Raw genomic sequence first — 14,623 nt, 5'->3', positions numbered from 1 at the left:
CACCAATGAAATTTTCACGAGTGTGTGTGAAACTGAGTCTAAGCTATTGAGGGTGTAACAAATGAACAACTGAAAAGAAGTCACTCACAAATACAATTAGGTAACAGTGTCCTGGGTTTGGATTTTGGAGTTACTCATATTAAGATGCATCACACACCATTTTCCACAAGTGTTGGTGAAATTGGGTCCATAATAATGAGAGTGTAACAAATGAAAAGATGAAAATACATAAATTGCTTGTTTGTAAAAATTAGTTAACAGTGACCTGCTCAGGGTATAGATGAATTACTCTCCTTGAGATATATCATTCTACCATATTCTGTTGTTGTTGTTGTTGTAGGGTTTAACGCCATTTTTCAGCACAAGATAGGCTATACATGGCGGCCAGTATAATTGGTGGAGGAAGAACCCTGGAAAACCCCGGGAAGAACCACCGACCCACAAAAAAGCTACTGGCAGGCTTTCTCACATACCCACGTTAGCTGAGCCTGAGACTCGAACTCACGCAGACAGAGGTGAGATGGCAGTGATCCATAACAGTGAGCGCTTTAGACCACTCGGCCACTCGGGGCCCCACCATATTCTGTAAGTGTATGTCAAAAACTGGGTCCACGCATTAAGCATGAAAGGAACTGACAGTTAAAGATACAAAATTCACTCAAACATGAAAATCAGATCACAATCTCCAATCTTTCAGAAGTATCCACATACCAAATTTGATAAGCAAATGTGAAACACGATCCAGAATATTAAGGAAATAAAAAAAGAAAGCTGAAAACACACAAGTCCCTCTAATTGAAAATTAGGTCACAGTGACCAAGATTTGGTGCATAAAATTTGCTCTCACTGAGATGCATGGACATAAAAATTTTCATGTCTAGAAAAAATAGTGCTAAAATATTGAAGCTGTAATACAAAACATGAATGAATGAACACACACACAATAAAAATGATACATCTCCCCTCAACTTTGACAATAAAACTTATCTCCCCTCACCTTCAACAATAAAACTTATCTCCCCTCAACTTTGACAATAAAACTTATCTGGTCTTTTATGGCACACCATCACATGAAGGTTATTTTGTGCCAAGTTAGTTACAGTGCCTTGTCCTGGACTAAACATGATAGCACCATGGCCAGATATAATGGCAAAATTATTACCTGGTAGCAATATCCACATAAGCTACCACGGTTCTATAAAAAGCATAATATTCAAAAGTTAGGCATTGTTATTTTTCAAATGCAACAAACGTGTTTTCATCCAATATTAAAATCTGTACTCACTTCCTAGACAAGAAAAACAGTTCAAAACACTGCCACCTAAAGAAAGATGTGCAAGTTGAAGAGTATAAAAAATATACAGTACTCCCTCACTACAAGGTACCCCAGTATAAGACAAGTCAATTTAGGATATATGGTAATGGATCACACTTTGTTAATATGCATAAAATAACTCAATATAAAATAACCACACCAATAAGGCAGTCCACTTCAATGGCTCGTGTTAAAAGTGTTGTAGTGAAGGAATACCGTATCAGGTATAAAGCTTATGCAGAGGTTAGTAGTGAAACGAGTCATAGTACGATATTTATCTGCTTACAAGTCTGATCCAACTGCATCGACAGTGATCTCCTGTCGCATAATGCACCTGCAGATTTAGATCTATGCACTTGTTAGGAGAAACAGACCCTGATTTGCTACCCATTATATGATGGCAGATCAGGGACTAGGTTCTTTGCATCTGGACCAGACTTTTGTGTGTGTTTGTGTGTGTGTGTATATATATATATATATATATATATATATATAGTATGCTGTCGCATTATAAATTATTATTAAGCTTTTTAACTATATGGAAGATATGTGCATCAATAAATGGTATAAAGTGTAAATAAATTAATACGGTGAAACCTTGCCTACAGCAGCATTTGAAGAATGACTACAATAATGATATACAAACTATACATCACCAAGGTAAGCAAAAGTCCCAAAAAACTGGTACTACCTGTACTGTTTGGAGAGTGAATTTGTCCCGATGCATTGCTCCCCCCTGATAAAGAGGAACTATCAGAAAAGCCACAAGGGGCCGATTGGACCAAGGTCGCACCCCGAGCCATCGGGCTCACAAGACTGGAGGTTCCAATATTCATGGAGTCTATATGTAGAGAAACCCATATGCGCCATCAGAACATTGATGTTAATAACATCAAGGAGATAATAGTAAACACAACAGACCCAATTAGGGTCTCATGCTCACAAGATTTATTATCTAGCTCAAGTCAGACAACTCTTTGGATGCCATAGTTAACTTCTCTTGTCAACAGAGAATAAATAGAAGAAATCAGAATGATTTTCTCTCAAACTTCAGCTAAAAGAAATGATTCTTGTGCATATTGTTTCAGGATTTATCCTGGTAATGTGGCACTAAAATGTTATGTCCCCTGGCAGTAATTTTATCCATGAATAATCAGAAAATGCAAGATGGATCCAAAGCAGATGCTTAAGGTAGCTTTTATGCCATTTCTAGTAGAAATGCTTTTCTGTCTTATAAACTAGAGATGAAGGAGAAATTGCTACATACCCTAGTTTCTGCTTCCTTTTGGATGGCCACAAAAATAAATATTCATCATTTCCGAAAAAGAAATGAGAATAAATATCCAAGACCAAATAACTAAATTCACACATACAATATCAGGCCAACCCTTATGTCACACAAAGTAGTCATGTTGCAAGATTACATGTACATTAATCATAAAAAATACATTTTATCTAATTTATCTCAGTCCACAAGAAGCACATTTGAGGGTAAAACTTCACACAAGAAGAAAAAAAATGTCATTTTTCCAGATCCTTTTTCACTTAAGAATAACTAAACATTATTAGTGAAAATCCTATGCAGATGTGACCATCCATCAGTAGTAGAAATAACAAGACAGCTGCCATGACAACCATACTGGATTTGCAAGTAGCACCATTTTAACCTAGGCCATGGGATGAATGTAAAGTTTCATAGCAATCCTGCAAGTGTGTATGTGTGTGATTTGGATTTTTAACGTAGTTTTTTTTTTTTAAATTCAGTCGTATAGCTATGATGTTAGCAGTGTGGCAGTTTATAGTGATGCCTAGCACTGGGGCATCATGGCGCAGACATGTAGCATGATGTCCCATCTAGTCACATTATCCTGACACCAGGCTGACCAGTCCTAACACTAACCTCTTAATACTGAGCGTCAAGTGAGGCAGCCGTTAGTACAATTTCTTTTTATAAGTCTTTGGTATGACTCAGCCGGGATCAAACCCATGACTATTTTGGCAAAAAAAAGCATGAAGATTATGCCCAAAGCAAAATGGTTGGCATATATGTCAGTGTATAAATAAGTCTTTTACAACAATGTCCAAGTCATGGAAACTAAACTAATTGGGATTTTTTTCTCCAAAAAAACAATCCAAAAAGAAGCAGAAAATATGGTTTCTACTACCCTTCCATACCATGGTACAATATCCCTGACAAAATGTTTAATGACTTCGCCAACAACAAAAATCAATGAACTACATTGTACTTTATGATACTGCAAATAGCTAAACATAAAAAAGAGAAAATATCGTAGATGCATAATTTGCGCAAGTATTGGAAAGCTTCATTTGCAGCTTTTTGTCAAGTATCACAAGGACATGCTATTATCTTATAGCAACTTTAATAGTTCCACATCAGCGTCACTTCCATAAATGTATCGGGGGAAGGTGATAGATATTACTTGGCATAAATTAATGAAAATTATAGTGAGCTGCAATCTTACATGGAATGAAGGACATTTCCATGGATGAACTTCAAACTAAATGCTGAAAACAAAAATAAATTTCTTGTTATTAATGATGTCCATCAAAATTAACCAGCTGGACTGATCATCCGAAGTCCGATATCGAGAAGACAATTAAATGAGAAAAATCTATGCCCTCCCTTCCCACTACTTAATGTTTATTTCACATGGCAGAGTACAACATGATGTTCTTCATGAGGTTAATAGTTACAAATAATGTAGCATCTTTGCAACTGAAATAAGGTAGCACTTTCAAAGAACATTTCCCAGTAACCAATATTCTTCACAAAGAACATAAAGGATACATTCATTCCTGCAAACCTTACCTTAGTGCCATCCTCATGTGTTGCTTGAATTTACACAAAACCAAATCAGAATACATTCATCTTTTTGGCTACAATACAGCATCACTTCTTATAAATAATATAAAATCTGTGCATCCCCCAAAAGGTGTATAGAAGGCTGCCTTCATTTATGTAGGTAGCATATTGTGAAACCTTAGATTAAAAATATGTTGTATATAATAGAGTCTGGCTTCCTCAAGCAACAAAATTTTCAAGCTTCCTAACATCAACTACCGTATTTCATGTTATTTTTCGTACACCATCAAGCCATAAAAATAATAATTAATTAATTCTATCATATTTTTTCGTACACAAAATCTAATATTTTTTCGGTCATCCTATTATTTTTCGTACATAAAACGATCTTCTGTGAAGATTTACTTTTGCCAATGTGATAAAAAAGTATGGCCCTTTAAATTTTACAGCCTAGAATAAGAGATAAAATCATTGTTTTAGTTGCATTTTTATTTTTTATTTATCCATTATTTTTATTTTATTTTGTTAAAACTGAAGACAGGTTCCCATTTCAAACGGATTCAAAAATATACCAAAGTTTGATTTAGGTACATCAAATGACCAGGGTATTGTTTTGCTAAGCAAGTTATGAGTAATGACTAACTTTGGGCATGTTCTTAACTGAGGCACAAGTCGTCAATTCATTTTCAACTGGTTGAGATACTTTGAAGAAGGAGTGTGTCACCAAACATGAATCCAGGCGGGGTAAGTAATACATGTATGTTAATTTTGCTCATTGATCTTTTACTTTTGCCATCAATACCACGTTATGACTCCAGTGTCTTAATCTATGCAACAAGACATAGCAAAACAAACAAGTTTTGCATAATTGAAAATAATTTATTCCTCAAAATACAGAAGTGAAAAATTTAATTAACTTACAGCATGGTGAATGAATTCTTGTTTCCTAAAAGTCCTTTCAATTCCAATAATTCCAAGAAATCCGAAAAATACCCCTTCTGTGTTGAAGTTTCAAATGTACAGAAAGATTTCCAAATAATTCACCAATTATAAGTGTGCAGAAAGCCCATTGCTCAGCTTACTCAGAAAGGGCAACTGTTTTGTTAACTGAGAATCTATTCACATTCATTTTATTGACCTTTTTCGTCTTTTGTATCGGCAAGAAAATGTAATGATTGATGTATTTGTTCTGTTGTTGTCATTACATTATATACTGCTATTCATCAACAGCTGGACAGCGTCGTTAATGAGTGCTCTTGATTACGTCAGTTGGTGTAACAAAGCAAAGCGCACATTTGAAAACAAGTTCAGAAGCCATTTGAGTTTATTTATCCAGTAAAAATAATAATATCTCAATACAGGAAGACATGAAGACCACAGACCATTTGGCAATTAATCTTATTAGCTCAATATAGTAATGCAGTAAAAAACTATATAAACCCAGTTACTTTTAATCATAAATGCAAAAGTCATTGACTCCATGAGTTCGAGTTATATATACCAGCAGTTAATATCTTCAAAGATCTTGGTCTGTTCATGCTTGGGCATGTCTTCATTATTAAGTTTCTTCAAATAACATGCTATGTTTATAATAAAAAAATATTTTTATATACACGTTGCTTTGTTGTTCTCTCTCTCTCTTAAAATCATTTACCCTTTTTTCAACTGGCTTCAGAACAAGTATCAGTAAATTAATATTTTTCTTGAGCTAATAGACTTGTCATACACATTTTCAATACCCCACGGGTAGCCTCATTTCCCTACGCAGAGCCTCCTTAATTTTATCTGTAGAGGTGAATCTGGTCTTCAGTCCAGTATTTACTGGAAAAGACCAAGCTAAAGGTCAAGCGTATTTAATTAGCATGTATATTACCTCTGCATAGCCATGTGGCACAGTGACAATGGATCTCATAATTACAACCAAAACGATTTATTTATTCAGGTTTTAATTGCCAATATAATAGTGCCCTTGTAGTGTTCACATAAAGAATAACACAACTGACAGGTAACTGAACAATAAAGATTATTTTCTTATTTCTCTCTCTCTATCTCTCTCTCTCTCATAATAACAACAGATTTTTCTTGAGTTGAGCAGAATGAGACTGATTTTGTACATTAGTTTTGTGCCTTAGGTTGTCGAGTGTCGTGCGTTCCACAGGCCTTGTCAGGTATGATCCCTTTATTTTTTGTACACAGTAATTACCACAAAATGATAATTATTTATTTTACATATAATTTTTCGTACATTGAAATTAATAATTATATTTTCGTGTACAAAAAATAACATGAAATACGGTAGGTATTTTTAAGCAGGCATCAGGATTCCTATTCCTGGCCCCAGCCCAAACTACGCCAAACAGAGCCCTAGATAAGCATTGTATATTTGCATTTTACGCTGACAAATTGACATGAAGTGCATTTAGACATTTTGTAAGGCATTCTAATTATGCTAAAGAATTCCCAATGTTTTATGATGATATGTTCAATCACTTCAAACAATGCTCCCACCACAAGTTCTAGATATCGTTTCAGTTTTAAAAAACTGCAGAGATACTGCCAGGAATTTTCAGAGAGGTCCCCTACACCTACCTACAACGGGGGTGGAGAATCGGGGGATGATGCCGAAAGGGACCTGACAGGTGACAAGCTATATGCACACCCAATTTAAGACAGGCATTTCATGACTTCTTTGACAACAAATATATCATAAGTATCTGCATTTAATTTGCTGAGCGGTAAATATTCTTCTCTACTTCTTATCATTCCACTTCTTCAAAATCTCTGAATATGAGAAGTGGTCTGTAGGACTCCCTTGTAGCTGACTATTCATCAGAGTGGTCTGTAGGACTCCCTTGTATCTGACTACTCATCAGTTTGTCTGTAGGACTCCCTTGTATCTGACTACTCATCAGAGTGGTCTGTGGGACTCCCTTGTATCTGACTACTCATCAGTTTATTTACTGTTTCTGATGTTAAGAAGTGTGAATTATGCTTTGTGAATTAAATCCCCACTCACAATCTGCTGTTTGTAATGGGAGAAAACATCAATTTTTGCCAATTTAAACAAATCTGGGAACCGGTCTTCATGATATTCAAACACATTTTTGCACAACTCAACCATGATACTTCTGTTGTAGGATCATATTTGTTGCAAGCCTGTATTCAGCCCAGGTTGCAGCATTTGAAAAACATAGGTTAAACTGTACAATCATTTTCATGGACACAAGATCCCTCCTTTTCTGGTTCTTTCCTTAACCAGCTGTAGGTAACCAACAACATGTCTTGGAATTCGGTTCCTTTTCTTCTCTTTTACTCAGTCTCCGGTTCGTTACTGTGGATGAGGTGACTATTTCCATGTCATCATTTTGCATGACATCGTCAGATCACATTGAACACGAGGGCTTTGATCTTGCTCTAGAGTATCAACCATAGCAGATGATCTTACCAAAAAGAAATTGCTTATCTTCCATTTCGACGCAAAAACTCGCTGCTTCCTATGCTCAATACAATTCTGTTACAGCTGATCAATGGATGAATTTGTTATACCTTCTAGTAGACAATTGGAACTCCTGGATAGCTTCTGCAAAAACCACAGCAGATCATCATCCAGACACTAACACTAAATCTATCTTGGTATAGCTGCACTGAAACACTGGGAAAATGGACAAACAAGATTTAATTTGATCTGGCAGCATCTCTGTCATTGCACTTGAAGACTGAAAGCAATCACTCAAATAGAGACATATAATCGAGCACACCTTGTATTCATTTTGATCACTGAGCCATGTGACATATGCAAAATAGTATTATCATCTTGATTAGGACTCAATCTGGTAGCATGTTTGTGTTTAGTTTTCACAAATTACTCCAATCAATTATAAAGAACCTTAATTAGTTCCAATCTAGTAAAATCTTTTCTAGAGCTCTGTAGGACTATAAATATTACCTGCAAACTGTGCCACAAGTTGCCCTTCCTGTATTAACTTAATCATTGCCACCAAATAAAGTGAAAACTACATTTCCATATCTGCTAATGCAAGTGAGGCAAATAAAAAAAGCCAAATAATTTTCTTTATTATCATTCATTAGTATTTTCTGCAGCTTCTGCCACCTACCTGCTTTGGAAAGGCTGGACCCTCTCATTGGCGCTTTGATATAACTTTGTGTAAAGTTTCCAGTCCCGCCAAAACTATTGGCCTTAGGCACGATAATTTTCTTTGGACCTGAAGGATCCGGATTGTAACTGGACTCTAAACTGTATGGTCGTTGAATTTTCTTGCCCCTAAAATGGTAATAATACAGGAGTGTACACCTTTGTCTGTGACAAGACATGTTCTGTGGTCTTGTCATTAATTTTCAATGCTAATTCTCAAAGATGAAATAGAGGACATCAAATCTTTATATAAAAAAGAGGCACATAATGGATTGCTATAAACCTGTGACCTTGATCAAAGGTCAAACAAGTGAGCAACTGTACTGCAGAATCCATCATCTTTCATTTCTAAGACATGCCAAGTAAAAACTGGCTAAACATTTATCCAAGCACTATGGAAATATAACCAAATGAAAAATGTGAACAAAAACCAAAAAACATTTTGAATGTCTTTGACTTTGACCCCAAGGTCTACTGGAACAGTCGCTGCTATGTCTCATTTAATGTGGGCATGAAAAAGGTCTTAGATTACAATCATCGCTACAAGAAAAGTTATACAGATAAAAGCAGGCAAGACTTTAATATTGAATTCATGACTTACAAGTCCTTATATAGAGATCATACATAGTACACTGTGCACAGAGGATTTTTCAGTGTACACAGCAAGTGTTTAAGCTTTCCCAATTCTAGACTGAGAACAAAGGAGTGTTTGTGCCCAATCAATTCTGGATTGAGTATGAGGGAAGTGTTCAGATCCAGTCAATAACAAGCAAGTGTTTGAGCCTGACTGATAAACACCTTTTTTAAACACAGAGGCCAATGTGGGCGTGATAAAACTGACAAATGTAAGCTTGTAAATGCAAATCCATGTAAATATTGAAATTGTGGAGTGGAAAGAATAGTTTGGATGGCATATTGTCTACTAGGCCTAGCAAAATATAAGTGTTTCTATTTTGATCCTAAATACAAAATTTGGATTACTTAGAAGAAATTTTTATACTCTTTTTTTTTTCTTTCCCCATGGTGGCATGACCCAATTTTAAGCTCTTTTTCCCAATGGTTACATGACCCAAATTTAAACTCATTTTTTTTCTGCATGGTCCAGTTTTATTCCTTTAAGAAAAGACTTCATTAGTATTACTCAAGAATATGATATTTTACAATACTACTTAAATAAATGTATCTGTCTGATGTAACTGGCCACAACTCTGCATCAAACATGACAGCAAACTGCAAGATAAGGCAGCCATTACTGAAACATCTTTTAACTCTATGTCAAGTTGTTGCTAAATGTCTGAATTAGCATGATTTCTAACAGTTACCAAAAATGAGATCTGGAATTATTTTTTATTTTATTTAGTTTTATGGTTGGAAATTTTTTGGATTGGTGCCAAGGTTGATAACAGTAAATAAATTTGGAATTTGTTCAGAAGAAAAGCATATTGAGTTTTGCTTTCCATTTTTAATCAAGGCAAACAATACAAAATATAATTCCATAATCATGTGTGACTAATATTATTTAATATATGAAATTTCACAAAATATACATGTGACCTAAAAAACAACAATTCAGGTATTTTAATATTATTTTAATGTGTTGGTGACTTGAGCTTTCAGGCATTTATTGTGCATCAGAAACACACAAACAATGCAATGGTTTTGATGCTTAACATACCCAATGAATTCCAAAAATTATAAAATATTAGTTTCCTTACAACTTTCCATTTTTTTTCCCTCAATTTTGTGTCATATTTTCATTTTATATATTTTATTTCATTACTAATTATTTAAGTTAATAGCAGAATAATTTATAACCCCATATTCCGAATCTGACTGAAATTGAATCAGAAAAAGCTGGTTAACAAGCATCTCTTGAAGGACATCTAACGTAACACCATACCACAAGCTAACCTGACCATTTTGCACCGTGAGCTAAATAAACAGAAAAAAAATCTAAAGGCACGATATACAATTCCAATGTTCAAGTATGATCTACATAAAGAAAAAGGAATACCTCACAAAAGCAAAAATGAACAGAGTCACATACAAATAAACACTGCAAGTACATGCAATATTACTCAGTTTTATTCCATTAAAATTTACTTGTGGATCAAGGTACCCAAGCTAATCTTTTATCATTCTATGTTGAGATATATAAAGAAAATAATATAAAAAACTACCATCATCCTTAGTTTTTCATCTCCTTCTTCCATGTGGTTAAGATGACATACAAGCACTTAGGATTTTAAATGGAATAAAGTTGTTTTTCTACATTTCTCTAATCTTACCCAATTCATACATAAGGCACTTCTTATTTCCTACATTAGGTACTTCTTACCCAATTCTTATATTAGGCATTTCTTGCCCAATTCTTACATTAGGCACTTCTTACCCAATTCTTACATTAGACACTTCTTACCCAATTCCTACATTAGACACTTCTTACTCAATTCCTACATTAGACACTTCTTAACCAATTCTTACATTAGGCACTTCTTATCCATTTCCTACATTTGACACTTCTTTACCCAATTCCTACATTAGACACTTCTCACTCAATTCCTACATTAGATACTTCTTACCCAATTCTTACATTTGGCACTTCTTATCCATTTCCTACATTTGACACTTCTTTACCCAATGCCTACATTAGGCACATTTTATCCAATTACATTAGGTGCATCTCACCCAATTCCTACATTAGACACTTTTTACCCAGTTCTTACATTAGACACTTCTCACCCAATTCCTACATTAGACACTTCTTACCCAATTCCTACATTAGACACTTCTCACTCAATTCCTACATTCGACACTTCTTAACCAATTCTTACATTAGGCACTTCTTATCTATTTCCTACATTTGACACTTCTTTACCCAATTCCTACATTAGGCACATTTTATCCAATTACATTAGGTGCATCTCACCCAATTCCTACATTAGACACTTTTTACCCAATTCTTACATTAGACACTTCTCACCCAATTCCTACATTAGACACTTCTTACCCAATTCCTACATTAGACACTTTTTACTCAATTCTTACATTTGGCACTTCTTATCCATTTCCTACATTTGACACTTCTTTACCCAATTCCTACATTAGGCACATTTTATCCAATTACATTAGGTGCATCTCACCCAATTCCTACATTAGACACTTTTTACCCAATTCTTACATTAGACACTTCTCACCCAATTCCTACATTAGATACTTCTTACCCAATTCCTACATTAGACACTTCTTACTCAATTCTTACATTAGACACTTCTTAACCAATTCTTACATTAGGCACTTCTTATCCATTTCCTACATTTGACACTTCTTTACCCAATTCCTACATTAGGCACATTTTATCCAATTACATTAGGTGCATCTCACCCAATTCCTACATTAGACACTTTTTACCCAATTCTTACATTAGACACTTCTCACCCAATTCCTACATTAGACACTTCTTACCCAATTCTTACATTAGACACTTCTTACCCAATTCCTACATTAGACACTTCTTACCCAATTCATACATTAGACACTTCTTACTCAATTCCTACATTAGACACTTCTTAACCAATTCTTACATTAGGCACTTCTTATCCATTTCCTACATTAGACACTTTTTACCCAATTCTTACATTAGACACTTCTCACCCAATTCCTACATTAGACACTTCTTACCCAATTCCTACATTAGACACTTCTTACTCAATTCTTACATTTGGCACTTCTTATCCATTTCCTACATTTGACACTTCTTTACCCAATTCCTACATTAGGCACATTTTATCCAATTACATTAGGTGCATCTCACCCAATTCCTACATTAGACACTTTTTACCCAATTCTTACATTAGACACTTCTCACCCAATTCCTACATTAGATACTTCTTACCCAATTCCTACATTAGACACTTCTTACTCAATTCTTACATTAGACACTTCTTAACCAATTCTTACATTAGGCACTTCTTATCCATTTCCTACATTTGACACTTCTTTACCCAATTCCTACATTAGGCACATTTTATCCAATTACATTAGGTGCATCTCACCCAATTCCTACATTAGACACTTTTTACCCAATTCTTACATTAGACACTTCTCACCCAATTCCTACATTAGACACTTCTTACCCAATTCTTACATTAGACACTTCTTACCCAATTCCTACATTAGACACTTCTTACCCAATTCATACATTAGACACTTCTTACTCAATTCCTACATTAGACACTTCTTAACCAATTCTTACATTAGGCACTTCTTATCCATTTCCTACATTAGACACTTTTTACCCAATTCTTACATTAGACACTTCTCACCCAATTCCTACATTAGACACTTCTTACCCAATTCCTACATTAGACACTTCTTACTCAATTCTTACATTTGGCACTTCTTATCCATTTCCTACATTTGACACTTCTTTACCCAATTCCTACATTAGGCACATTTTATCCAATTACATTAGGTGCATCTCACCCAATTCCTACATTAGACACTTTTTACCCAATTCTTACATTAGACACTTCTCACCCAATTCCTACATTAGATACTTCTTACCCAATTCCTACATTAGACACTTCTTACTCAATTCCTACATTAGACACTTCTTAACCAATTCTTACATTAGGCACTTCTTATCCATTTCCTACATTTGACACTTCTTTACCCAATTCCTACATTAGGCACATTTTATCCAATTACATTAGGTGCATCTCACCCAATTCCTACATTAGACACTTTTTACCCAATTCTTACATTAGACACTTCTCACCCAATTCCTACATTAGACACTTCTTTACCCAATTCCTACATTAGGCACATTTTATCCAATTACATTAGGTGCATCTCACCCAATTCCTACATTAGACACTTCTTACCCAATTCTTACATTAGACACTTCTTACCCAATTCCTACATTAGACACTTCTTACCCAATTCCTACAATAGACACTTCTTACCCAATTCTCACATTAGGCACTTCTTACCCAATTCCTACACTAGGCATATTTTATTAAATTACATTAGGTGCATCTCACCCAATTCCTATATTAGGCACTTCTTACCCAATTCCTACATTAGGTGCATCTTCTTTTGAATATCCTGTTGGTTGCTGAAAAAGAAGATATAAATAAAATGGTTTAAATGATTCTGCTTTCAATAGACCAGAATGTAATCAATTAGCAAAAACAGTATTCCAATATAAATGAAATGGTCAGATTGCCTCTCCATTAGATATACCAAAATGTAATCAATTAGATGAAATATTGCATTATGAATAACGGTATTGATACATACTACTATGTAGGCGATTAGTTTTAAAACCTATGCAATATCAACTGCCGGTGTCATTTTTCTTCAAGGTTTAGTATAACAAAAAACATGTTTTTCTGGTGTATTTTCCTCGTTTGGGGAAATAAAATCGACGGATTGTGTAATCAGCATGAGAGTCTACAGCTTACAGAGAAGTATTGTCCAACTTTCAAAGGTGGATGATGTTCATGCAAATGTGGCAAGAATTCTAGTAGTCGCTACTGAAGCATTACAGTTCATTTATCAAATTCACCATCTTCCATGAAATTGACCAATCACCAGAGCAGATATAATCATGTGATACTCATCTGCTTAATACATTATATAGAATCAAAAGTATTTTGATGATAAGACTACCTAACATTAAGAAATCAATTTTTAGTGCATACCCACAATTTCATGAAAAACAGTTGTCAAATGCTTAAGTTATGATGATCTGAATTATTTATGACGTATAGTGGCTATCTGATCACTGACAGATATAGGCTGAACAGTCCATGAATGACAACGTGCCTGTAAATCACATCATGCTTAATGCTTATCCCCTTACCAATGATAGTATGGATTGTTAGTCCACATATATTGTCATGTGTTTGGGTTTAAGAGACATACAGAAATATAATATTTACAGTCAAAACAGACTTCTCAAGGAGCATAAGTTCTTGTCCAGGCTTTTTCATACTGTGAACATCAATCATTACAAAACCACACAACAAATTATTGTTATTTTATAATGCCATGCAGTATTCTGAGTAAACAAAAAAAATTCCACAACCAGTCCAAGCTATCGACAGTTAGGGCAAAAGTAGCGATGAGAAAGATTCTGTACTGAAACTATATGATCAGTATGATACTGATATGAAATGCAATATGGTAGTGTACCAAGCTATATTGTTACACCAATATAGTAGTCACCAATGCATATCATTACACATATGATATCACCAATGCATATCATTACACGTATGATACTGATATGAAATGCAGTATGGTAGTGTACCAAGCCATACTG

At 34.7% G+C, this 14,623-nt stretch overlaps 1 protein-coding gene across 10 annotated transcripts in view; it reads right to left on the bottom strand.

Annotated features, from left to right (window-relative positions):
* The window catches only part of LOC149791252 (uncharacterized), a 246,955-nt gene that overhangs the window by 54,115 nt on the left and 178,217 nt on the right, over nucleotides 1-14,623 (bottom strand). For 8 of the 10 annotated variants that reach the window (XM_089969729.1, XM_089969732.1, XM_089969730.1 and 5 more), the window contains 3 exons: nucleotides 13,365-13,411; nucleotides 8,255-8,421; nucleotides 2,007-2,156 (listed from right to left, as the gene is read on the bottom strand). In XM_089969729.1, the coding sequence (XP_089825855.1) occupies nucleotides 2,007-2,156; nucleotides 8,255-8,421; nucleotides 13,365-13,411 (364 nt within the window). Of the gene's footprint in view, nucleotides 1-1,285; nucleotides 1,322-2,006; nucleotides 2,157-8,254; nucleotides 8,422-13,364; nucleotides 13,412-14,623 lie in introns of all 10 variants that reach the window. The other 2 variants (XM_089969735.1, XM_089969736.1) reach the window with 2 other exon arrangements.

Source organism: Sinohyriopsis cumingii, chromosome 9, assembly GCF_028554795.1.
Source record: "Sinohyriopsis cumingii isolate HCF-2022 chromosome 9, ASM2855479v2, whole genome shotgun sequence".
NCBI classification, from domain to species: domain Eukaryota; kingdom Metazoa; phylum Mollusca; class Bivalvia; order Unionida; family Unionidae; genus Sinohyriopsis; species Sinohyriopsis cumingii.
Note: the sequence above shows the minus strand (reverse complement) of the source record. Positions and strands in the feature narration are given on the sequence as shown.